General features: G+C 35.6%; 2 protein-coding genes and 1 long non-coding RNA gene across 9 annotated transcripts in view; 1 reads left to right on the top strand and 2 right to left on the bottom strand.

Annotated features, from left to right (window-relative positions):
• The window catches only part of LOC135086554 (protein phosphatase 1 regulatory subunit 12B-like), a 97,694-nt gene extending 82,780 nt beyond the window's left edge, over positions 1 to 14,914 (bottom strand). For all 7 annotated transcript variants that reach the window (XM_063981297.1, XM_063981296.1, XM_063981300.1 and 4 more), the window contains exon 1: positions 14,282 to 14,914. In XM_063981297.1, the coding sequence (XP_063837367.1) occupies positions 14,282 to 14,524 (243 nt within the window). In that variant the 5' untranslated portion in view covers positions 14,525 to 14,914. The remainder of the gene's footprint in view (positions 1 to 14,281) is intronic.
• Positions 14,915 to 16,705: 1,791 nt separating this feature from the next.
• Positions 16,706 to 18,383, bottom strand: LOC135086530 (uncharacterized). Its single transcript, XR_010260514.1, has 2 exons — positions 17,423 to 18,383; positions 16,706 to 17,107 (listed from the first exon to the last, which is right to left on the bottom strand). It is a non-coding gene; the product is annotated as an uncharacterized LOC135086530 (long non-coding RNA).
• An 812-nt stretch (positions 18,384 to 19,195) lies between these two features.
• Positions 19,196 to 26,739, top strand: part of LOC135087154 (disco-interacting protein 2-like) — a 165,973-nt gene continuing 158,429 nt past the window's right edge. The window contains exon 1 of the mRNA XM_063981988.1: positions 19,196 to 19,431. Coding sequence (XP_063838058.1) covers positions 19,347 to 19,431 — 85 coding nt within the window. The 5' untranslated portion in view covers positions 19,196 to 19,346. The remainder of the gene's footprint in view (positions 19,432 to 26,739) is intronic.

Genomic DNA, 26,739 nt, shown 5'->3' with positions numbered 1-26,739 from the left:
TCAGCTTACTAATCCGTCGGGCTATATCAGCGACTTTAGTTAGTTTACGGAGCTGATTAGATCTCGTAAAGAAACACCAAGCTTATCCCTCTCCATAGCACGCTGTGCCATAAATTCAAAGGCCACGTTTTCGAGCCGTATATCATCACTGGTAACACACACTAATGGAAGACTTTCATCTTCGTATTCGACGATTTACCTCTTTCTCGAAATTGCATCTAACTACCTAGCTAAGCGTTTGTCCGAGATAGACATACTTACTTGTCAACAATCTCGAGAATTGACCTCCTAACCGAAACTGGGTAAGGGGCAACATGGACATTCGACAAAAGCTTCGTTTTTTCCATATACATACTCTTCGAGCATTGTGATATGTCTTGCAACGGTTCTGCCTTAGAACGCAAAACAGACTGACGATGAGGCAGCAAGATTCTGAAGTGGAGGCCACGTACCGGAAAGTGCAGCGTAGGACTCATAACCACAAGGTGGACCGACGACCTCATAAAGGTAGCAGGAAGGCGCTGGATGCAGGCCGCCACCAACCGGACATTGTGAAAACAGCATCAGAGCCTGTGTTCAGCAGTGGACTTCCTATGGCTAACATGATGATGATGGCTCGTGGTTTTGTGAGTCAAAAAGGAACAAATTACAAGCATATTCAAGTTTTTTACCACTCTCTACAATTTTTGTAACACGTGATTTGAATGACTCTAAAATTCATTCCGCCAACATAAAACAGGGTAATATAATGTAGGAGAAAAAGTTTGTTTGATACCTGTGATTTTACAAAAACACTTTAATTATTTGCTACTTAGTCCATAAGTCTAATTATAGGCTCGTTATCAGTAACCATTCATTATCAGGTGATCCGTCTGCTCGTTTGCGTCTTGTCACATAAAAAAACCAAATGCAATGGATGAATGGATACCCATAACGTAAAAATAGTTTTAAAATACTTCAATTTTATGAAGTGCTGTTTTGTACCAAATTAAAGATTTTGATTAAAATCATTATTTTTATTGTAAACAATCCAGAATTCTTACGAATATAACGAAATGTTAATTTTATAGCACATGAACTCAATTCCGATATTAATATCGGAATTCCGATATTGAGATCTAATATCGGAATCCAATATCGGAATTGAAAACCTTCCGATATTACATGCCCTACACTGGATACTCTTGCATCATCTCAAAAGACAGACAGGTCGAGAAAGTCAAAACTCTTACCAGAAATAAAAGGGAATCAGATATGATTACAAATTTTATTTTACATTAAGTTGCTTACTTTGGGGCTAGCTGGCGCTGTGTGAAATTGTCCAAAGATTTAAAAAAAAAAAAAAAAAAAAAAAAAAAAAAAAATTCTTTCAGACACCATGCTCAAGATTTTTCCAGAATATTCCACGCTATGAATCAGTAAGATTTTTTAAGTTTACTGTAATTTGTGGAATGTGTCAGTATGTGGGAGATCACAGTCTGTTTTGACGTCACCGTCGACGTCAGCGGGGCATTACGGTAGCGACTAGCGACACAGACAAGTAGTGGCGCTATCGGCAGAACATTTATTTGTGCTCACTCGCGGACTGTGCCAAACTGCCAAGACGACCGGTGGAAAACCTTTTAGATCTAAACCAGACGACACTTGGATTAGGCTGTCAGAACCACGCGTTTGTAAGAAACGAGTTTGCCGGAGAAGTCAAACGCCGGGAATTAAACGCTTCAATTAACAAAACGAGGATAAATATTACCAATAATTGTTTCCTAGAACAGTAGCTCGATTAGGTGTTGTCGAAAAGGTTAACATAAATACTTATAATAAAAAACATTTTAATGAGTATTACCATTGTACAGTCAGGGGAAAGAAAGCAGAAATTGGATGGATTTCCCATATTATGTATCATTGTCGCAAGTTATATTTTACGGTCTACATCAAAATCTGTAAAGCGGTTTTAAGGTGAACGTTCACCAGTCCGCATTGGACAACGCCGAACGAACTTACCAATCGATTTCATCCAGAGATTTTTCTAGAACTGTGATAATCGTGTGACGTCCTACAGGATTTCAAGAAGTCAATTCTTTCGGCTATTTCACTGTTGCTTCTAAACTCTAAAGTGTATGATCACCTTTACCCGTCATTCGGTGGCGGGCAGTGCCAAGCGGCGTCGCCGTAAATCTCGTAGGTTTACAACTCGCCATCTGCGATTCTTGTAGCCGTTCTATTCTCGATATCAGTCATTACACGGCTGACCGCTTTGGGGGCATCGATTGGTCAAAAATGTACTACACGTGGGGAAAATGATAAATATTTTTTTTAATACAGAGAATAAGTTTTAGAATGGTACGCTCTGGTAGTGTAGTGTAGGGTATAGCATCGTCCCATCATATTTAATCACACTATGACACTTTTTTAGTCATGGTACGCATTGCGGAGATTCATTGAGTATGTTATGAGTACACAATGAATCACGCGGTGAATTTTATAGCGATTTTAGTACATTCCCCATTTTAACGTCAACGAGCAACGGATTGCTGGTTTACCCATTTTATTTGTCCTAGTCGTAAGATAGCAATAGCAATATCATCCTACTAGTATTATCATGAAAGATTTTGAAAATGGATGTTTGTTACTTTAACATGATAAAATCAATCTACCGAACAGATTTTGATGAAACTTGACAGTAATATCCTACATCATTACATGTCAGGTTATCGTAAAAAATAATAATCTTGCAAATGTATAACAAAACAATGGTTTATCGGTCAGAATTAAAACCACCGGATTACTTGATTGGCGTGTTGGGTCAAGAAATTAGCTCGTTCACGTAATATCCGTCGTCCCCGTCATTCTGTTTGATCTTTGGAGACTGAGAATATTATGATAAGTTGTCAAACAACTGTCATGCCTTCAACGAGGTATATTAAACCTTTCGTATGATTATTATGGTAGTACAGTGGGTATAGCAGCGTCCTAACTGATAAGGTTAGATTTTTGTTATTATACATTGTTAAATGTCAAACATTGTGTGATGTAAATAATACAGATGGCATAATTTATGATCAAAAAATTTCAGCCATAATTCATATGCACTAGACCATTGCGTTTACTACATAATATCTACGAAACATTGAAAGCTATTAGTAAGAAGTTTGTTGTAAATGCATGTGTACTGCAGTTTTGAGCGTATTTTGGTACACTTTACAAATAACCAAAGCCAATGTTACCAATTTCCATGCTATTTCAGTATTAGCAACATTGAAACACGTTAGTTTAATTTATTTAGTTAGTTTTTAAGAGTGAAGAACCCCATCAGCTCGACCATTTGTCTTAATTATTGTCCTCGTATCGTAACTCCCGAAATATATTTACAGTGATATTTTCGCTGTGGTCAAGGAAACAGCGTGTAATGCCGAGAAGCGGAAACTTCTATTAGCACATAGGCCGTTTGCTGGCACGGGTACGGAGAAAAACGCGTTACGAGCAATTTTGAACGATTTTGTGTGAGTGCTTGGTTAGGCTGCACAGCACACGTGGGCGCGGTGCGTTGTACAGTCAGCGTCGAATAGTAGTTTGTGACACCCGAAGTGGTCAAAAAGTTGACGGCACAACCTGTCCAATGGAGAAGTTTCGTGATGCTGAAAATATTTCAGTGAATGGGATTAAAATATCCAAAACTACAGCACTGGACCAGGGGTAATTTCACTGTTTGTACCCCGAATGAGTGCCGTGACGTCACCGATCAAATAGCGCGAAATATTTGTTATGCGCAACTTTGGGGCCTTGTAACTTCTTTATTTGTAGAGATATTTTCATAATTCTCTCACAATTATTATTGGTTTTACTTATATTTTTAAGTTTTATAATAGAAAAAAATTTGATGTGTAGCGAAATTTTTGGCTGGGTGTCACTATGTGACGCTGACTGTACCAAATATATCAAACATGCGCGGGCGCCACTATGGACACTGGAATAAGATTTCATGTATGAGTACGGGCCGCGCTAGCGCTTGCAGCCTTGCAGCCTGGCCTAGCACTGAGATTGAGCGAGTACGAATATCTTCTGACGTTTTGGATCAGGATCAGCAGATTTCTACAACAGGAATCAATTACGACCTTACAAACCTTCACTCTTAAAACAACTGTCAAAATGAATTAATGTAAAACTACACACGTTTATTTTAAAATCCATTAAACAGACATAATTAATAGCATCAACGAGACAAACAGATGCCGTGACCCCTTAACGGTGGTCTATTTAAAATTCAACGTTCAACGTGCACACAATGACAGAACAGTAAAATTAATTCTAACTGCAAGTCCACCGAATGATTGGCGCTAACACAATCGGTGACCTATGGTTAATTACGTATCGTAACATCGCCAGTATTTGCATTTACAAAGTTCAACACAATTTAGATAAATTGTCAAGAACGTAACTTGTTGCAGATGATAATCTGAGGTTATGTTCCTTATAACGACCGGCATCGTTAGCGCACTGTTCGCCGCGACAAATGTCTTGGAGCATGACAAGTACGGTTTTATCTTATGGGCCGTCTGGGCTAGTGGTTTGCGTAACAACACCAGCTGTTGCGGCTTCAAATCCCGGCGGGAGCAAAATGTAAATGTGATGAACACGAGCATGTCAGCTTGGAGTCATGGACGACTGTGTTTACGTATACATAAATGTATTATTTGTTACAGTCACTACGTATTGAGAGCTGGGTAGGTAATATTGGTGTACTTATAATATGTTGGATTTGTTTCGATATGACCGAAATGTTTCAAATAAACTTTTTAAACAGACGTGATTCAACACTAAACGTCAAACTCGGTCCACGTCAAAATAATACTTTCTTCACTGCACTGCCGACCTTCGCAAATATTAATAACAACAATGCTGTGATATCATAATGTTTGTCGGTTCGGAAATAGTCCGTAAGCAGCCAATTTGCCTGACCTCGAGAGAGCTACTTAATTAATTAATCTTAACAGACGCATCCTCGATGAGGTCAATAGTTCAATTCTGAAGCATTCTTTTACAATCGACTTTTAAATTGGAAGAGCATTTTAAATGCTAAAGGTTGATTCAGTCTAATATTCATAAATGATAAAATATAAAATATTTTTTGGTGGCATGACTACCATAAAGCGCAGTGTGCCACAGTTCGATTCTCAATGGGAACTTACTTTATGTGCTAGTGTGTTCTGGGCGTATCTATTTATGCAAAGATTTATTACAAAACACTAAGGTCAGGAATTTTGATAGCTCAATACAAGCACTCTATCTGATGTCAGGATCAAAACATCAGAATAATAAAAGGCTTATTGAGGAAGAGGCTAACCAATAAATGCCTACGCCGGTAAGGCGCTGCTACGTCTTTACAGTTAGTGTTCATTTAACAGCGTCGCTTATTAGTTAGGCCTTAAGCCTTGCGAAATAAGGATTAAAAGTGGTCAGCTGACCATGAGGATACTATTTCATAAATCCATCCCACTCGTTGCTTCATTTGACCTGTGGCTAATTGTTTCTAAGAATATGCAAAGATAGTTAATCTTGAGAAAATGGGATTGAAACTAAGTGCATCTTCAATAAAACTTAAGTGATTTATGTATGTCATTAAGCTATGAGCTCATCCGAAAGAAAATCCAACAATATTGTGTTATAGTCAGCTAAAGCATAGACAAAATAGTGCAAAGTACTTTGAGAACATGCTCAGGCTAAGATTGAACACTCGCGACCCGAAAAAAATGCTAATGAAGTCGACCGGAAAGGTAATGCAATAAATAAGAGTTACCGCAGTATGAAAGTTTAACTCTAAATAACAAAATCAACTACTTCTCTCATTTCATTTAAAGGATAAATCAGAAATACTAACGAAACTTTCTTATTTTAGTGACTCAGTCAGTGCCAAATTGTAACTATACACGGTATTCTAGAATGAGACTCAATTAAAACATCAAACTAGTTTTGACACTGTGATTAGTCTGAATCGAATAATTCAACCAATCCCGACTTAAAACTAGTTATAAATTGAAATCAATCGAGTTCTGAGTAATTATAGAACGCCAGTCTAAGTCTCTCGGACGAGTCTTTGTCGGAAAGGTAGAGCTCACGTCAACTGACCAATCGTCAGTGACGTTTGGCGAATAGGAATCGATTTAATAATCGAAGTTTAGCCAATAATACCTTATCGAAAGCGACATTTGACGCGAGTTTCACTTTCGGTATCCACGTCATACTGCAAACACTAATTCTACAGCCGACAAGAGTATTGACCCCGAATCCGTAGCATACAGTTTTCATTAAAGTTAAACATAACTAAAAATGTATCCGTTCCACATAAAGCAGACCGTGGAAGCTGATGCTATTTTAACAATATCAATGACATACTATGTGTATGTTAACGTATTTTCAAACGGCGCGATTATTCTTACAAATACGCATCGTTTCCAAGCCGGGCTAGCGATTCACATGCGCAAACGCATCGACTATGACTATGACTTGTATCGTGTTGCAATGCGTCATCGAGAGCTCGAGATGTAGTTGTGATGCAATCGCGATGGTTGTAGCCATGTGGTTGAGAGTAAACCGTTCTTTGCTCTGTGCCACAACACATGTAATGCATCATTGGGCGCTGTATGTATAAGATAATGTTGTAAGACTACAGAGGGAGTTACAACCAACCTCCAAGAAACACAGTGGAAACATTTTCTTAATTACTTCATAATTTATTGGATCAGTGATTCATTGAATTGAATGAACTATGCCTCCATAGTTTCGAGTTGGATGTATTCACAAAATCGCAATAAATTACTAAAATAACCCTCCTTCTGGCGCAGTCGGGTAAAAAGAAAACTTTCTGCACGTTCGAGAAAGCTCCACAGTTAAAATAGGTTTCCGTGGTGTTTCTACAAACACATACTGGGAACCAACAATGGACTTCGTTGGATTTGAGCGATTGTTTGTACAATCGCAGATCCAGTATCAATATTGTCTTTGGACACGGCTATTCTTTGCCATCACCGAACGTCATAGATGTAAGTCGACTACTTTTGTAAACGATGGACTGATCAATGAATTGCAACGTGATAAGGCACGGAAAACAGTACTTACTGAATATTCTAACGGAGCTCGAGAAATCCCCTTTAAGGCGATTAGAGTCCTCAATGACCTTGGGCGTTTGACCTTCACGCCGCGCGAAACACCCGCGCACCCCGCACGAAAACTCCGATTTGACACCGATCAAAATTACACGGGCATAGGTAGATACAGAATAGAAGCTCTTTTTTCATGACATTACTGCCTATTATTTTAAACTTAAATTGATGAACCTTGATGTCGGTGTCATTTAACTCAGGCGTAAAGGTATTTAATAAAAATAACACAATCCATGAACATTTTGTACGGGATATTTTTTTTTTTCGTAAATTTTCTAATGTTTTTGTCGGTTCAGCCGTTCTCGAAATTTGAACATGTAATATGTAGGTAACTTCGGGTGGAATCTTGCAAGCTGAATTTGCTAGACCAACTTCCTGACGACAACTGTAGGTGTTGGAACACATAGTAGTATAATTGTCTTTGGTTTAAAAAAGCAAATGTTTCTTCTTTTGTCTATTGTCATTCTCTTTGTGTCACTTATGAAGAATAAACTGAAAATGTGTTTAATCTCGTCTTTTTATTACAAATCCTTCAACAACTGATTGAGTTAAAATCTATATAAATAAAAATGAATTGATGTTCGTTAGTCTGATTAAAACTCGAGAACGGGTGGGCCGATTGAGCTGATTTTGGTGTTAAAATGTTTGTCGTAGTCCAGGGTAGGTCTAAACGGTGAGCAAATAAGGAAAGATTTGCTTAATTATTCTACGGAACAGAGTTCGCCGGGTCAGCTAGTTTTGAATATACATGTAATTCGGATGACAATGCAATATTGTAATGACATGGAGTCGATCTGATGATAGAGCTGGAATGCCAGTGGCCCCATAGCAATTCCGGGATTAAACGATTCCATCGAGTTTAGGCTCGTTTGATTTATATTATACTATTTATTTATTTATATAAATATAAGTAAGTAATATTATGTAAGTAAGCTACTTTAAAAATCACGAGTACCTACCTACTTCAATTCTCAAAGGCAAACAGCTACAGAACGAAAAATCTTTGCTACTACGCCGCAGCAAATTCTGCATCATAAATAAAAAAATAAATTAAAAGAAAAAACCTTTTTTTTTAAACAAGTTTTTGTATGCTAATAATTTTAGTTTCATGACATGCTCCCAAAATTCATCATCTTATAAGAGGATTTCAGTTTTTGTCGACGAAACTTTTTAATTACGTTTCATGGTTAGGTAATTTAGGGAAGTTTGTTTGCACTTAACATGAAAAATATTATGGTATCAATGTACTGTGTACCTATGCACCTTCAGTGGCAACAACAAGGTCTATTGACTACCTATAGTCTACTAAAGGCATGAAATAAATTAATTTTCACCAAAAATTAAAACCAACTCCAAAACGAATCACCAATAGGTAGGCTGTCACCGACTCCTAAAATATAAATCATGATATACGGGCATTTGTAATCAGTATCCACATTTTTTAATAAGCTCTATAGAACAATTTATCAATACCACTTTATCTTTTTTTTAACTGTGGTATTTTCGCAAAGAAACATATTGAAAATCTAATTCTAAATGGCCCATTTGCGCCGAGCCCAAGTATGAAAAATATAAATTGTTTTCTTCACGTAAATCGATTAAGTTACCGATTCTGATTGCAAAGGCCTAGTAAATAAATAACGGGATATATTTTCAACTTTTACTTATCTAGTGCCTTTTTTTTTGGAGTCGATTTTTTTACACTAATTTCTATTTAGGTAGATAATAGCGTCCGAGCATGCCTTAATTCAATCGTATCGTCTGACTGAACGTGCTCTATGAACAACTCTGACATAAAAACTATTGTCAAACAAAGACTAGGTTGCACCATCTTATTTTAAATTTGACAAAAGTCAAAAATCTGTCAAACTCCATACAAAAAAACACCGGTTATCGCCAAAGCTACGGTCAAAGTTAGGTCACGTCAGGTGGTGCAACTCAGCCAAAGAAAAAATTCATTTTGATCGCTAATGTCAGTTTGCAGCGAGTGACACAACCTCCTCGTCTGAAGGCCAGCGGCCGACTGCCGCCCGCACCCCGCGAAGGCCCCCTCAACAGCAAAACGTTCGGAATTTATCAAAAGTAAAATTTATGAATGAAAGTAATGTTCGATTGAAAAACGCAACGTGTCATTTAAAGATTAAAGAATTCCTAATCTATTCGTGCAAAATGTTTTAAATTAACATAGCCGTTTTGGAGGAGTAGGGAATTTAAGTAAAAAATCGATGTCCAGTATTTATTTTTTAAATCCAAAACAAAGAGACGTAGCGAAAATTCAAACGTCACAAATGTAGTCCTTGAACTGTTGTATAACATATATTTTTTTCAACTATTTCTGTCCAGCAGTAAAAGAGGAGTAGGCTTTACAAAATGCCCATTTGACGCGGATTGAGGACTCTAATCGCCTTAAGTAGACTTCAGTTATTTCAATGAATGACGGACGCGTGCCGATATATAATTCATTAAAATTATGTCAGATTTATTATATCCAGCCGCTACTTATTTCCTAGTCAAGATTTATAATTTCATTTCTGATTTATGTAAGCCTGTACTGTACCTCCTTCTTTTTTGCAAAACAATATTTCGCAACAAAACACGCCGAAGTAAACAAAAAATATTTTTATAACAATTGTTTCTAAAATGGTAAAGAAAGTCTTGGATTTTTCTTGTTTATTAAGAAATGTGGAAACTTTTCAGGTTGTTACAAAAATATTGTACAGATTCAGTTCGTAAGTACAAACTTGGTTTTATAAAGTTGTATTTATGGACTATCCAAATGATGCTTTACGAATAAGTTTTAAAACAACCTGAAATAGCCATAAAGTTCCATACTTTTTTAACTGAACACTTATAAAATTAAGAAATAATAGGGAAAATGTTATCAGTTGCTAATAATAAATATGGTTTTGAAGTAGCTTCAGTTTCAAACTTGGTTTTCAAAGTTGATTTATAATATGCATTACAATTTTAATTTCCGTAAGAAATCGCAGTTAAAGATTTACAAATTGGTACAGATCAAAACTGAATCAAAACAAGTAACTGTAGGTATGTTATACACTGCAAACACTGCAATCGTTTCGATGTACGATGTACCACCGATGTTTTTCACAAACCTGAACCACGGTAATACTATCATACAGTATTGTAACTTCATATAAACGGACGAAACGCGAGCTTTCCTTCGAAATTCAAATCTCGGTATGCGCTCGACATGCAAAAGTCGGGGGTGTCGCGAATGTGCCACAGTAATAAACGGACGATGTGTTGTTTTTTAAACAGTAAGCGCTCTTTTTTTTATAAAAATAATTACAAGTACCTGTTTATACAGGGTGTTAGGTAAATAGGTTTATAAGCCGACACTAGCCCAGTTAACATTAAATGGTATGGTGAAGTCAGTGATTTATCATCATTTTATTTTTTGAATTTTCATACAAAATAAAATTTATAAAATCAGATTGGTATGAAAATTAAAATTATTAAAATGATGATATAATTTTTCTGACATCACCATACCATTTATATGCACATGTTAACATGGGCTAGTGTCGGCTTGTAAACCCATTTACCTAACACCCTGTATAATAATCAAGCATTTTGTACGCCTCAGTCGAGGCGCATTAAATCTTAACACAATATATTTTTTTTATTAAATCTACTAATCACAAAACTACGTGCATTTTTATCCTATTTCTATCACAAAGTATTTTATTTGTCAAAATAAAAAAAAAAATTACATTCACAAAACTAGATAAAAATTCTTAGTAGGCAGATGTAATGAATAGGGTCTGTAGGTGGGCAGCCCTATCGCATGTTGTCATACCGTGACGTTCCGCGCGGCTGTTGACATTTATTTCAAAAATATGGTCGAGTTGGAATACTGTATAGATAGTATTACCGTGCCTGAACCGTACAACACATATGCCCCCTGTGAGTTCCCACCTTAATATTGGAGAAATTTTAACGAGCACTCGCGGCCAAGGACAATTGATTTCCTATCGGGTCTGAATATTCAAATGTTGGAGTTCTAGCCAGCGGGGAACATGCAGCCAGGTCATAAAAGTCCGCGGCCATGTTATGAGTCACGGGCGCGGGGCAAAGGTCTCTAAATCCGGCGGGGTCGTAAGGACTGATAATTAAAACCAATTATTGACATGTTCCTTGAGTTAGTTAGAAGACCTCACAGACGAGATTTAAATTACTGGTGAAATATGTTTTTTCTATTCGTATTAGAATTATTTATCGTTACTAAAATGAGATCATATTTTGGTGGATTTTAAAAAACTTTGTTGATTTAAATATTGTATTGTATACTTTTTATAACATATTATAATATGTACGTTAGAATAACCTTACTATGTTTAATATCAGTAAGTTAATTAAAATTAATCAATATTATATTATAAACTATAATAATTGCAAACACATGCATCAAGTTTATAATAATCATTAATCACCAACACATTTCACAACGGGAAACGTGCGGTACATACAAGTCTTGTAACTGCGAACATCGTCAATTCTATCTTCAATGTTGCGTTTTCATGTGAGCTCGATGAACGAGCAGAATGCAACATTATTGCTGAGCTGAGAGACATTATCGTAATCGGATGCAATCGGAATGGTGTCTAGTCGGAGTGCGTTTGCGATGACATAATATCGCGATAGCGGCGCAAGTGTTGTGATGACCACATTGATGGGTTGCTTGGAAGCGGGATTAAGGGAGCGAAGTGGCGACGAGATGGTTCGCGCGCGAGTCTGACGGCCGGCAGACAGTCGGCGGCTAATTCTGGACAGTGACGTACGGTGGCCGAACGAAACAATCGAAAGCTATTCCGAGTGCTAATCTCGACGCACGTGACCGGCTGTGCCGCATTCTGATCGAAGCTGCGATTCGAGGAAGCTGATTGGAAACATAAATTGATGGGACGCTGTCGGCGCATAGCATGTTGCTTATAGTGCGCCTATGAGGGCATCGCAAGAATCCCATCTAACTCATTCAAGACACATTAATGTCCGGTAACGATTTAAAATCTAAACAAGAATATGTTGCATATCTGCCGCACACTTTTTGGTTTATAGCCTGCTAGGAATTTGTCTAAAGAAATCATTTACTATTAGTCAAATATTTAATAGTATAAATGCCAAAGTAACTCTGTCTGTTACACTTTCACGCCTGAACCACTGAACCGATTTTGATTTAAATTTATTATATGTAGAGATAGTTTAATCACATAAGATAAGATAGTTTTATCGTGGTTCAATGAAATTCAAAAATATCAATAACATTATGGGTTTCTAACTTCAAAAACCGAACTCCGGCAATTTTAGCCGGGGATTTAAAAAAAAAAGAGTAGCCAATTGTTCTAAAATGCTTATCTCTAAAACTTTGTTAAATAATAAAAGCTACTTGATACATTTTCACTAAATTGAAAATCTTTGGAGATCCAGTCCAAAACTTTTTTATATGTACTGTATACCATACTTTAAAATTAGCTCAAAAATAAAAATAATTAGGAAACATGTAGGAAGGTTTTTAACTCAAAAATTGGATCTGCAATTCTGCATTCACTCACTGTTAAAAGTTTAGCTTTTACAAATGTATGATACTAACTACAATAGTAATTAGGTACCTATTTGCCACTGAGCCATAAAAAACTTAACCCTTGAACGGCTGTTAAAGGGTTAATGCTACCAGGATGAAATGTGTTAACAAAGTTATTTTTTCAAGTTAGGTAGGTATTTTAAAATATTTAGATTGAGAGACGACTCTTACTTAACACCAAAAAATTTTAATAACTGAAGTATTCAGATCCAGAACAATCAGATGTTCAGATATTTACTACAAACAAAAACAACGGCGCTTTTGATTGTGAATCATAAAATACAAACCCAATAGTTTACCAAATAACATTAATAATGCAAAACACTCCATCACTTTAAACTTTAACGGGTAATGCAACTCGTTCATTTAAACGGATCGTGTTTACATGTTCACATAGCCTATGCAATTTTGTAGCAGAATGTTAACTCTGGGAATAATAATTCATTATTTACAATATTGACAACAAAGAAAATAAATTAGATTAACATAGGAGATGTCGTCGCAAGAGGACGAAATGAGCTGCGATACTATGCTAATGTTTGCTATTGCAGAATAGAAGAGTTATATAGAGATTCATAGTTAATTTTATACACTAACTGTAGGATACAAAAATCTGACAAAATGTTTTGGTGATTTTTGTTACCATTTTGAGAAATTTGGCATCATTTGCTTATAGCATTCAATAGTAACGCTAATAATGTTATATTACTCATGAATATAAAAGGCTGTTTTGTATAAACACCCTATCCTATAATGATAACTAACATTATATCCCTCCCAGATCAGAGTTATGTGTGTCCTGTTTTTAGATAGTACAAAACATACACCTCTTTTTTGCTAACCTATGGTCTGGTAAAGAAGTCATTTGTAAAAAAATATGTATAGGATACAAATATGCATGCTGCAGTTACTGCAAATGGAAAACATTAGAATGGCAGACAAAAAACCTCCTTAACTATTATAGTTAAATTTGGTATGGTTTAAACAATAAAGGTCACATCATACCATATTATTCAATAATGTGTCTCATTTGATTGCCATAAACAGTCGACTGCGTAGCCAGACATATTATGTTGCCTCAGATTGACAGTTTTTATATTCCGCAGTTTAAGGGTTAAAATTACAAATCAGAACCTCAGAAGACATCATAAGAATGAGTAAAATAGAAAAAATAAAACATTTCACTGCATTACATGCATACATTGAGAATATTTTTACTTGAGGAAGCGGATGCTGCACATTAAACTGGAATTTCCTGACAAATTCTAAGTTTGTACTGGGTAGTGTCAAGAGGCCAAGACGAAGCCAAGAAGTTATCTATCATTTTGAAGGGATATTGATATCTAAAAACAAATACTACTCAAAATTACAAAGCACAATCAAACACTTGTTGCTTGTTTCAAATGTTAATGAATAAAATGCAGTTACAATGACTAACTGTTTACACTACTACCAATTAAGAGTAAATAGTGATACATGCATTTTTGGGTACTGAGTTTAGATGGTAAGCAGTGGTACTAACCTGATGCAGGGCTGTCAAGCCATCCACGTTTGCCGTATTTATGTCAGCGCCCATTTTCAACAGGCGCTGGACCTCGTCCTTGTCCCCGGCTGTGCATGCCGCCAAGAACACGATCCCCGAGGAGAACTGAATCCTCGAGGCACGCTTCGGCGTCGGCGACTGTTTGTTGGTATCGGATTCCTCCCATCTCTTCAACTGCTCAGCCCGCTTGAACAGCGCCGATGACGAACGCGTATCCGTCATTTTAACTCGTGACAAACCACTTGGCACTCAATATGGTTCTTACGGACACTTTTCACGGAGCATAGATTATGTTTTTATTACATACAGTACACAAACGCCGAGTCCATAACTTAATTGCCAAAAAAGGAAACATGAAAGAGGAAACGATCCAGGGAGATTGAGATTAAGCTGCTTTCATGCGAACATTGTTCGAAACACTTGTTGAATTAGTCGAATTACACACACGAACTTAAAATTTATAAACATGACATAACCAATAAGCTACACTTTTAGCGTGGCAGCCATTACGAGAATAAACTTTACAGCCAACTAAACTACCTTCCGAATGTAAAAAGAAAAACTAGGCAGCAAAGCGACGAATGAGAATGACGGCAAGAGAAATACGCTCACTAGCGCCACCTAGTGAAATGACACAAACAGTAATGTTACCAGGTGCAAAATATACTGTCTATGGATTGCGTCTAGTAAATGCAATGAGAACAAACTGATTACATGAAGCAAGAAATTCGGCTTTGGACTAACTTTTCAGAATACAACTTTACTCAAGGAAAGCTTTCAAATTAATTAAAAAACCCATGAAAACTAATAAGAAACATTTTATTCGACTTGATCAGTCAAATTCAAACTATTCATTAGTACCTTCACGATTTATCTACGATTTAAGTCAAGTACTTTAGAATCTAAATCTTGAAAATCTTAGGAGATTATAGACGTTTAAATACTAAAATTAATCATAAAAACAGCGACTTCGGTGATTTGCAAATACAAAAACGAAAATCTTTCAGTTTTTATCGCGCTTTAAAATATTATGGGTGGGAAAATGCAAAATCATTTCAAAAATCCCTACTTCATTATAAATTCGAATCGCTTTCACGCCTAAGCCACTGAACTCATTTTGATGAAATGTGGGTTGGTCGAATCCCAGGAAAGGACACAGGATAGTTTTTAGCCCGGTTTTGATACAAGGACGCGCGCGATGAAGTTTTTCTGTAAGTACACAACAAAAATTCATGTGGGCGAAGACGCGGGTGGTATCTACTTACTTAAGGTATTTAAGTAGTATGTTATAAAAAGAAAATTAAAGTACATCATCATCACGTAATTTCAAAATAATAATAATAACTGACAACCTTCAAAGCATCTTAGGCCCGATTCGACCAAACTTTTATTCGAGAATAACTCCTGGTATAATAACTGGCACATTGTTGGCGATTTATTCTGAGATTAACGTCATTTACTCTTGATTGATCGAATCCACCCTTAATGTCTAAAACTTATTTTATTTGTTTATTGTGAACTAGCTTTTGCCCGCGGCTTCACCCGCGTGAAATTTCGTTTGTCACAGATCGTCATAAATTAAAGCCTATATGTTATTCTGGGTTATAAACAATAATACTGTAAAGTTTCAACAAAATCCGTTCAGTAGTTTTTGCGTGAAAGAGTAACAAACATCCAGACATCCAGACATCATGACATCCAAAATTTCGCCTTTATAATATTAGTAGGATGTGATTCATGAACTATTTCTATGTGAATAAGACGATAGAACATTATGTAAAATATCAGTACTTTACAAGAGCAACACATTGTTTAATTTTGCCGATCGTAAATGATGAATGAATAGACCAATAGTCTTATTTATATCGTCTATTCACACAGACAAGTATCTTTAAGTACTATTTAAAAAAAAAAACCTACATCGCTCTCTGAGCGCGGGCCACCATTGGGATGTTGCCCAAAATGCTAGTAGCATTGCCCAAGTTGTATGACCAGGCTAATCCGTTGAACGAGATATTTGTCATCCTTTACATAAATCCTGATATACAGTTTGTCTATAAAGTCGTGACATAAAATGAGGGCGCTTTTTTTCTTCATGTAGCAACCCTATACAATTTGACCAAATGAGTTTGATACTAGGGCAATTTAGTTAAGAGTAGATTTTTCTATCCTTAGATATCTTTTGACTGATAAATAAACTTGTCATTTTGACATATTTTCCATACTAAAACTGTCAATGTGCCAATCTTATTCTTCAGTTAAAAGTTATCCGACGATTGAAAAATCAGCCCTTAACCAATTTAGACGACGATTTTTTTTTCTGTTTTAATACAATAGGTACCTATGCTTATGAAAGGTTTTACCAAGCATTTTTATTGCATCAGCATAATAAAAAACGCATCATACATATTTAATAAGGACATTTATTAATCACTTTCATCATCGGATTCCAAATATTCGATGTTAAGAAAAGTTTCGTTGCCACCTTCATAAGTAACGCTGACATCACTCACATCATCTTCACTGTTGCTATTATCGCCTAAGCAAATAACCAATTGTCTTGGTACAGGTCCATAACTATAATGGAAGGCTCATGAAGATTTGGTATTAGTTTTTCTTTAATCCACTTCGTAAAGTTATGCGCATTCATTTCTGAATGGTAGTCTTCCAAATTATTTCTGTCAGTGAATATGAGGAGGCAGTTTGAAACAAACCCCTTTTCGCTTCCAGCATGGACTATGATGTAACGCTTTCCTTTGAAAATGTCTTTTGTTTGATGTTTAGAGATTGCGAACATTTTGTGACCTGGTGGAAAAATAAATAGATTCTTGTTAGTGAAAATTTTATAAAATTATACATCCATACTAATATTATTAAGAAGAAAGATTTCATTGTTGGTTTGTTTGGATGGGGGTTTAAGGGGGTATAAGAGGGAGGGGGAGGGTGTAATTGGCTTTGAAACTACTGGACCGATTTGAAAAAATATTTCATCATTACAATCTAAAAAAAACTGCTTAACATAGGCTATATTAATATTATATAGGTTACCATATATGAAGAATGAATATAGCTCACATCAAACAAAAAACATGCAAAAGATGAAAAAATTTATTTACCTACCTCTTTTTGTACCGTGTAAAAAAAATATATTTTTTGGCGCAGAGCACAAATATTAAAATTATCCATTTCTTTCTTTGGTTGGCCTTGCCTGTGTTTCCCAGGAATTCTAAATTTTCCATTATTCTGAAAACCTTCATTAACTATGCGCCTAACCGTACTCTCTGATTTTCCTGAAAAAAAAAGTTCAAATTTTAAAGGGATGGAAAGAATAACTACAAAACCTAACTAATATTATTTATTGTTAAATATTTACCAACAAGATATCATTTCACATGCACTCACATTATAATCTAGAGCTAAATCATAATCATAAAAAAATATTGCAACAAATTATTGTTTTTGTAGACAGACAACTTGATGTGAAAGTGATGTCATACAGTTATCAATGGCCAAAGCGAACGGGTAATATAGATATGAAGCAATTAATTCAAATTCAAAACTCGTAGAAAACTTGACTGAATTGATGTATCAAATGAAATGGTCGTACTACAATATATCCTACTTACAATGAAAATTTAACCTAAAAATGTCCTATGTAAACAATGCCTGTTTTGGTCACCAAATCGCAAAATGCAGTAAATTTGTTACTTTAGGTAGATTATAAACAAGCAGTAACACGATTACGTACCCGTCAAAGATGCTGTTCGCGCTTAAACATCATCCAAATCCCACAAAATTTGACCAGCTTGGTACTCCGCGGAACATTGCTGGAAAACTTTAAAAATCACTTTCCGCGTGGCACTCCAATTTACTTTACTCATTGTTTATACTTTTCTTCGTAGCTGAGTAATAATTTACTGGAGATTAGTCAAACAATAAAAACCACAAAATGAAAATCGTTCCACAACTTGTTCTCGATGACAGCTGATGTACATATGTTTGGTGAACTTTGGTGTTGCCAGACACATGAATAATGTTAGTTCCTCAAACATTCATGTCACGACTTTATAGACAGACTGTACCTAGGCTTACAAACAAAGTTTCATAATGCAATGCATACTTACACAAAAGAATCCTACCACTGCCAAATTTTTGTGACGACATGCTCAATTAATCTTTCTAGGGATAAAAATGTGATTTTCAAATAAGTACCTTAATCACTGCAATGAACTCGCCAAACCTGAAAACATAAATTATGTAGGTACACGGTGATTATGTGTATCCAGATTTGTTACATAGTGTTTTAAACATTAAGCATACTCACCTACTACAATATTATACAAATAATCGTATCAACCAACAAGAAATTACCAAAAAAGAGAAACAACAAAAAGCTTATTTTCATACTTACGAGATTGGTAAGATTCTCTAAGCTTACTCGTACATCTTACTTAGTACATTTTAAACAAACATCCAGAAATCCAAACTTTTGCATTTATAATATTAGTAGGATAATAGGATAAAATATAGTTTTTGTACCTACCTATTAAAAAACATTGTTAAGTTTAAGCCCGGATTACAAGAATTTTAAATGTTAATTTACTACCTCATAACGTGTAGGTTAGTCAAGAACTGGCAATGTACTGTTCCTCTCTCAGTCTTCCTTACTTAGGTTAGTATCAATCTGTCCCGCTCTTATTCAAGTATTCCCCATTATTGGCAGCACCTAGTGCAGATTTACCTTTATTCTAGGGTACAGACTTGAAAACTCTAAATATTGCAAGATGCAAAAAATAAATTGGTCTATGCTTTCTTGTTTACTTTTTAGAGCAGAGTGTAATTTTCGTAAAGGAAAACCAACTAATCATAGAGTTCGTGAAGCGGCCTCTGGTGAGCACTGTGTGCGAACTTTAGTTAGCGGGTCGGTCTCGAGTCGAGCAGATTTTATTCAAACTAAATTCAAGATGGCCATGTGTCACGATGGTGTCTTGAAGTGTTGTCGTTAACTTTATTTGTTTTGTGAGAAAAAAAGTGTTTTTCCGCAATGGCTGACTTAAGTGTTGATATATCAAAGTTGCCGGACGAGATAAGAGATAAATTGGCCGAGTTGGACTTGGAGTTATCGGAAGGTAAGAGTGCAGTAAAGTCTGCGTTTCTTTAGATCGATAATTTTGTTAATTTTGATTATTTTGTGCAAACAAGCTATTGTTTTTCTGTTATTTTATAGCATTGTATTTATTTATTTCTTTATGTAGATAGTTTTTAAGAATTTTAAAACAGGTTTAACGGGTATTGACGTAATCAATGACAGCTGATGATGTTTTCTTTAGTAGGTAAATATTAGCGAGTCGTCCGCAGTTATGATGCTGGGTATTTCTTGTTGTTAAGAATATCAAGCTGAGAGCTCACGCTCGACTTGGTTCGTGGTTACACATCGCCTCTTACGGAATGCAACAGTACAATAGTTATCTTGACGCCTGTTTTGGCCGCCTCGATAGGCGCTACATTGTCTTACTCATCCTAGCGGCCGGCGGGCCTATGAGCAATATCGTCCGCAGGCCCGCGCCGACGAAAGTACCTACCAGTAATACTTGTAGAGACGAGTCAGAATTTACACGCGATCGACTCATTGTCAGTTCTTTGTGTCTGAATCAAACTCTTTATATCTCTTTTATACAGCTTAAAGCCACTTTTAAATTGCTTACATCCTCTGTAAGATGCACTGTACAGTTCTTGAACTCAAATTGCCCTCTGGCATCCTGTTTAGCCAAAAATGCCAGGGAAAACTTAAATTAATCTAATCTGTTACTCTGAAGATTTATCTGTAAGGAATTTTTGATAATTTACTTAAAATTGCTCTATTAGTAGGTACGACTTATGCAGGACATATTTTAACAGATTCAGTTGGATTGGATTCCACTTGGAAAATTTAATGAGTACCTAAATTAAGCAACAACATAATTGATGTTGTTTATTAAATAATTTCGAACAATAACAAACAGCTCACATTTGTTATGTTTTACATTTAAAATCATTATAAGGAATGCGAGTGTGAGTCAGCAGTAAATACTTCAACAGTTAATAATAATGCATGGGAAACATTTCTCAGCCTCTGACACAATTTTATTTTCATCAACGTAAGCATAAAATCAAGTCTTTACAAAGATATCCTTTATCCTATTGATTCCTTTATTTAAATGATCTGTCAAAATCTTACTGATTACAATACGCTGAATGTGAACCAACCCCATTTTACTTTGTTACCTATTGTTAAGCAAATAAAGACTCAAAAGTATTCATACCTTGTCCAGAATAAACCCATTGACCATGTACCAGATTTAAAAACTAGATTAAGTTTGAACCGTTAAGTTAAAACCTGAACTTCACAAGATACAAGACTCATAATTATTATTAAACCTGTAAGATTTTGCCATGCGAACGATTATTTTATTTTTATTTATACCCTGTTTTATTTACATCGGTCACACGGTCACCATTGACTGTTGCCACAGCGAATTGGCCTTGCATATTGAAGTAAATTGCTGTGCTTGTGTTTTTTTATGTTTTATTATTATTATAAATTCTTTAAAAGAGATGGGGCTTACATATCTTGAATACAAAAGTAAATTGCCCTTGTAAACTTGTTTCCATACAAAAGTCTCCTTCATCATGATACCAATGATGGGTTGATACACCCTTTGATATTATAATTAGGGCTGAAGAATTCAAATGTTCCATTATTACTTACCTACATATAAGCAAGGGAACTCAAACATACAATCAAAACTTGAATTTACACAAAAAAATATCTATGGTGCGGCGCGTACGCATTCTTTCTGTAGTCTGTACGCGACGCAAAATTTGACGGCTAAAAGTGGAAATAGACTAGTAAATATTACGGTACGCAGCTTTACAGAAGCACAATACGTAACGTATTGAAACATTTAACGAGCCGCTACTTTTATTGGTTTATCGTACGTAATTGTTCGTAATGAGACTTAACCGAAGCGCGAAGCAATGAACGCATCCGAGATACCTGCTCATCGGCATCCACAATTAAGAATAACCCACTCCACTGCGTGTGCTATGTCTGAGCAAAGAAAAGATGAATTTACGACACGAATTTCATGGATTCGTAATTGAGATGAACAGTAATTAGCGTCTATCGTTAATCATTTACGGGGCTATGTAATGAAGACGTTAAGCAAAACACAAGATTTTGAAAAATAACAATATTGGTTGTCAATTGTTGTATCAATTACGAAAAAAAGGGCTGTAAAAGTTGTTACACCCTGATTTTAGATCTAGATATTCAGCTAAAATTCCAGTAGGTACGTTTCGTGAAAAAGAAAAATCTGTCAAACAGAATGCCAGCGCAACCCATTTTTTACTCTGAAATCTGGAGTTGCAACGAATGAAAAAAGGGAAACGAAGCGAGCGAGCAAGCGAGATATATTTTTAAAGGAATTTGCAAAATATCGTGACATTAAAAACAAAAGATCTAAACACGAGACACACGTGATAAGCAAAGAGGGCTCAAAAAGGAGATGAAAAATAAATAACTATTTTGTAAAGCTTGCGGACAAAATTGATTATGGCGAGAGTAGCGTAGATTGATGATTTACTCTTCTAAATAACACGATGTTAATTTTAGCAAAATTATAAAAATGATAAAGAAACAAACAACAAGGATAGCCCATTGGCTATCCTTGGCCATTGCCTAGCTAACAGCAAAATCTGGATATCTCATATTAAAGTAGTTGAAACAAGTATCACGACTTTACGACACATAACTATTGCGGGTCACAGCCTGATTAACCAAAAAGTATGGTGCATTATCTCAAATTACTATTTATTGCGAGCTAAGCGAGCGCGAACAATTTTTAAAATTCAAATAAATTAAATAGTTAAAATAACTGTTACAAACTATCACCATAGCACAAAACGAGCTATAAAATTTAACATTATACGTTAGCTTTATAATGAAACTTTATAAAATTTCGACGTAATGTAATGTGCAAGCGAAGCGAGCGCGAAAATATTAAAAAATATCCCGATACAGTGTGAGGAAGATACTATTAGGTTATTCGTTTCGATATTTGTATTTCGATATTTTATTCGTTCAAGTACAGGTCGGTGGTAATCCCTCCGTGGCTTCATATCGACGAGTCCCCAACACACGACAATACGATCCCATCAAAAACAATACTTGTCAAAAAAACCAAGTCTCGCAACTCAGTTGTTCTACGGTAAAAAGTTGTGAGATCCATGTAATACCAAGTCCAGGCCAGGAAATCTTTAACGTTTTACATAAATTATTGACTTGGCCATCGCACTAAATAATTTAATTTACACGTGTTTTCATGCGATGGCCAAGTCAATATATTTATGTAAAACGTTAAAGATTTCCTGGCCTGGACTTGGTATTACATGGATCTCACAACTTTTTACCGTAGAACAACTGAGTTGCGAGACTTGGTTTTTTTGACAAGTATTGTTTTTGATGGGATCTCATTTCTTTTTGTATTTTGTAGACAGCAGTTATGTATCTAGAAAACTGGACCGAAATTGAAAAATTTTACTCGACTTGGCGGTTGCGCTACCGTGCCCCCAAATATTTTAGTTTTTCCTTGATTCATACACCAAACACTACTTATATTCCAAATTTGAAGCTTCTAGGTCTGCTAGAAGTGCCTTAGAGTTTTGATGATCGGTGAGTCAGTGAGTCAGTGAGTCAGTGAGTGACAAAATTAAGTAACTTTGACCCGTTATAATTCTTAAACTACTGGTTCAAATTGAATGAAATTTTAAATATACCGTGTCTTTACAATGCCTGCATAGCTAATGAAAATTCAGCCTTCTAGTTTTATCCACAACGAAGTTACAGGCGGTCGAAAATGGCCTGAATTGCTTCGAGAAAAGGATGGTACGGCCGTGCCGCTTTTTTGCTCGACTTGGTGGGGGCACTGCCGTGCCCCCAGATTATTGCCTCCAACAAAAGAGCTTCAGGCCATAAATGCGAATATCTGTCTGTGGCATCCCACTGACTATTGAAAATATCGGTTATTAATATCTAAAAACTTAATATTAAAACTGCCAGAAAGTTCAGTAAAAGTTACAAAACTCTTTAAGAAATTCAATTCTCTCTCATCGTTAAATACTAATTCAATTACCGATAGTGGCGTTTCAAGATTTTCAATCTCGTAGTATTGCAGTCGATTTAAATCTTGGACAATCACTTTTGCAGACCGTACTCTGGAATTAAATAAACCAATATTGAGATTTCCTCGGATCTATTGCCTTACTTCGCCCGAGCGGATTGCAGGCTGGAAATTAAGTTTGCTTCTCACTTCTAAGGTGCAAAAATAAATAGCTATTTACACCGATAAATTAACACCAGGTAGTTTTCTCTGTGAATATTTATTCAATTGTAAATTGTGGTAACTTGGTGCACTGGATAGTTATTTCACGAATAATATTAAATTGTTTCTTACTCAATGTAGACGTAATTTATGGAAAGGAAGTAAATGTAGGCACGTACATGTATCTTGACGCTAAAATGCTTTTTGGTTTTCAAAATGTTAGTGATGATTTTGGCTATCATATTTTTTGTGAAAACGTGAATTTGTTAATCATAAATCGTCATTGCATGCGAACGGAATCAATTAATTAAATGAAATCGCTTATAAACATGTTATTATTAATTAAATTACATTACTTTTGTTTCAAAAATCAACATTTATTCTTCACTTACAACGCACGCTATGCGTGTTTTATGTATAAGGTTGATTCAAATGGTTAGTATACCGCTACCCATTAACAATGCAATTAGAAACTACAAGATACTTTATTTTTACGTTTTATTGTACAAACGAAGGCACCTCAAGCTAACACTGTAACGCCTTATTATGTAGTTTAATTATGAGCGATTTTAGAACAAAAACGTATAATTTCAGGATTGTAATCGTACATTGATGATTCCACTCATAAAAAGATAAAAACTGCTGCGTGATCAAATTGCTATAAGCCGCATCAGTTTCATTTCTGAAATACGTTACATGAAACAAAAGAGTAAATACTTATTAAAAAATCTTTTCCACGGACACTAAGGTTAAACTAATTCGGGGTGCGCATGAAAAGGGGTGTAATAACCCTCTTTGGCTACAAAAGTTCGATTGACATATTGCTAACCCTTCTGGGCGAGTATACCGACGCCGTGCGCTCGCGCACCGCGCGCCTTTTTATGTGGAAAGCATGACGCACCGCAAACCCGTTTGCTGTAATGACGTGTCTGACTAACACTACGGCCCCGATTGTGCGAGGATCACTATTGTGATTGTGCCTAGTAGAATGAAACATGAATATTGGACAATAATATTTGGTACTCATCAATGCCATTGATATGGTAATTCGTTTGGAACCACCACGTACCAAAGTAGGTCCTGAGGCGTACAGTGTTAATTACATAGAAAAAAGCTACAATTACATAATATGAATTTATCAGTGACTAATGATACCCACCTAGAAGCCGTTGAATGCATAGCTAGCTAATTAATTTATTGTTTTACCTCGATAGTACTACAAAGTACCGTACAATGGCCTACTTAAAATTCGAATAAAATGTACGGCATAAAATAAAAATAAAGTAACAAATCAGGCAAAATTAAGTGACTTATATCGGCCAGTCGTTTTTATTTTTGGTAAGTGACATGGTTTGGGCTTGTTTAAGAAGTCGGTCAAACTCACAAACGAATTGAAACTCGTTTTGGTAGTAACACAAAATACCTAATTCGTGCTCAGTGCCACGCGAAGATAAATCATCTGGCGAAGTTTCTCGTCTTAGATAGTGAACGTTAAATATTTCTGTTTTAATTAGGTAGTTGTGTGAAGAATTTAGTTATTGACGAAACTGGAAAAATATATACTTTGAACTGTCGAGTTTAACATGGCCAACATTTATAATATGGTTGCTGTCTAACATTTCCAACTGGTAGAGTCGGTTGGGAGTCGATTGTCAAAATCGATATGTTGAACATTTCAAATCATAGATAAATACCGTGTCATAAAATCAAATAATTACCAATTCCATTCAAAGAAAGATGTCAGATCTATATTCTCTCCTTGATAAAAAGTTCATTAGACGCACATAGGTAATTAATTCTTATTTTAAATTAGAATCTAAACAGTTGTTATCATACTTAACTGGATTTGCTCCTTTCCGGCTGGTTGCTCTCTTTGCATTTTTATTGACTTAGACACATAATAATAGACATGTGATACGCTTGTTATGTATTTCTCTATGTTATCTTTGCATCAGTCGCACAAAGAAAGTTTATTATGAATAGTAAGCGTTGAACAATAAAAAGATTGTGATTGCGAACTGTGAGAACTGTGATCTATTTTACGCTCTTCATTTATTAAATAGCTGTTTTATCATTTATCAACACGCTACTAGTAACTATCCATTAGTGCTTCGTATATCATAATTATGCGTGTGCTGTAATTAAAAATAACGGTTCTACTTCTATTTAGTGGGCTGACGTCCTTGTGTACATAAACAACGTAAAGAAATACTATGTAGAGTAAATAGTGGAGACTAAATGATCCGGTACTTAATGATGAAGAAATAGAAAGACTAGATAATAAATCGACTGGTTTGCTATTCATTAAAACGTTGATATTATGCCGGGTCCAGATGAGTGTAATGTGTAATGTAATCCACCGTGTAATATATGTTATATGAATTCTACGAGTGGACGGCACTATGAGCATTATATGTAAAGTGCTGACCATACTATTTCCGTACATTACACGGTGGATTACATTACGCGTTACACCCGTCTGGATCCGGCTTTATGAATGAATTTGTCTCTGAACTCCCAATACACACTAGCGCCGTAGTGGCTCGCTTTAAATATTAAACAGACAACGTGAAGCAATCCGATCGAGGGTCATCTATCGCACGTCATAGAAACCTAGAGAAGATTTTATTCAGAAGTACCAGAAATATATTTACACTGCTGACATGCTATTATCAACCTATAGATCTATAGACCTTAGTTCAGTAGCATGACTACAGAACAGTACTTGCACAGTGCAGTAATTTGACTATTCAGGAGCGAAGTAAGAATATTGCTTCAAACTAATTGATCGTATTAAAATAACAAAATATTGCTGAACTCCAATGTGCGTTTGCGCATCTTTAGTTAGATGAACGCCAGTTACGAACACACCTGTCGGTTATCGATTTTGCGTGTAGTGTGAACACGATCAGCCCACTCTTCTGATTTTTTATAATGTTATGTTTTCTGCCGAATAATTTAATTTTTATCAATAACATTGCCATAGGAAAGTAATCATTATTTATAGTTTGTAAACTATTAATTAAACATGCAAGTAAATATTGCTATCAAAATGAAAAAGCAGAGAACATCTGA

This window comes from Ostrinia nubilalis, chromosome Z, assembly GCF_963855985.1.
Source record: "Ostrinia nubilalis chromosome Z, ilOstNubi1.1, whole genome shotgun sequence".
NCBI classification, from domain to species: domain Eukaryota; kingdom Metazoa; phylum Arthropoda; class Insecta; order Lepidoptera; family Crambidae; genus Ostrinia; species Ostrinia nubilalis.
This window is presented reverse-complemented; position numbering and strand designations above follow the sequence as displayed.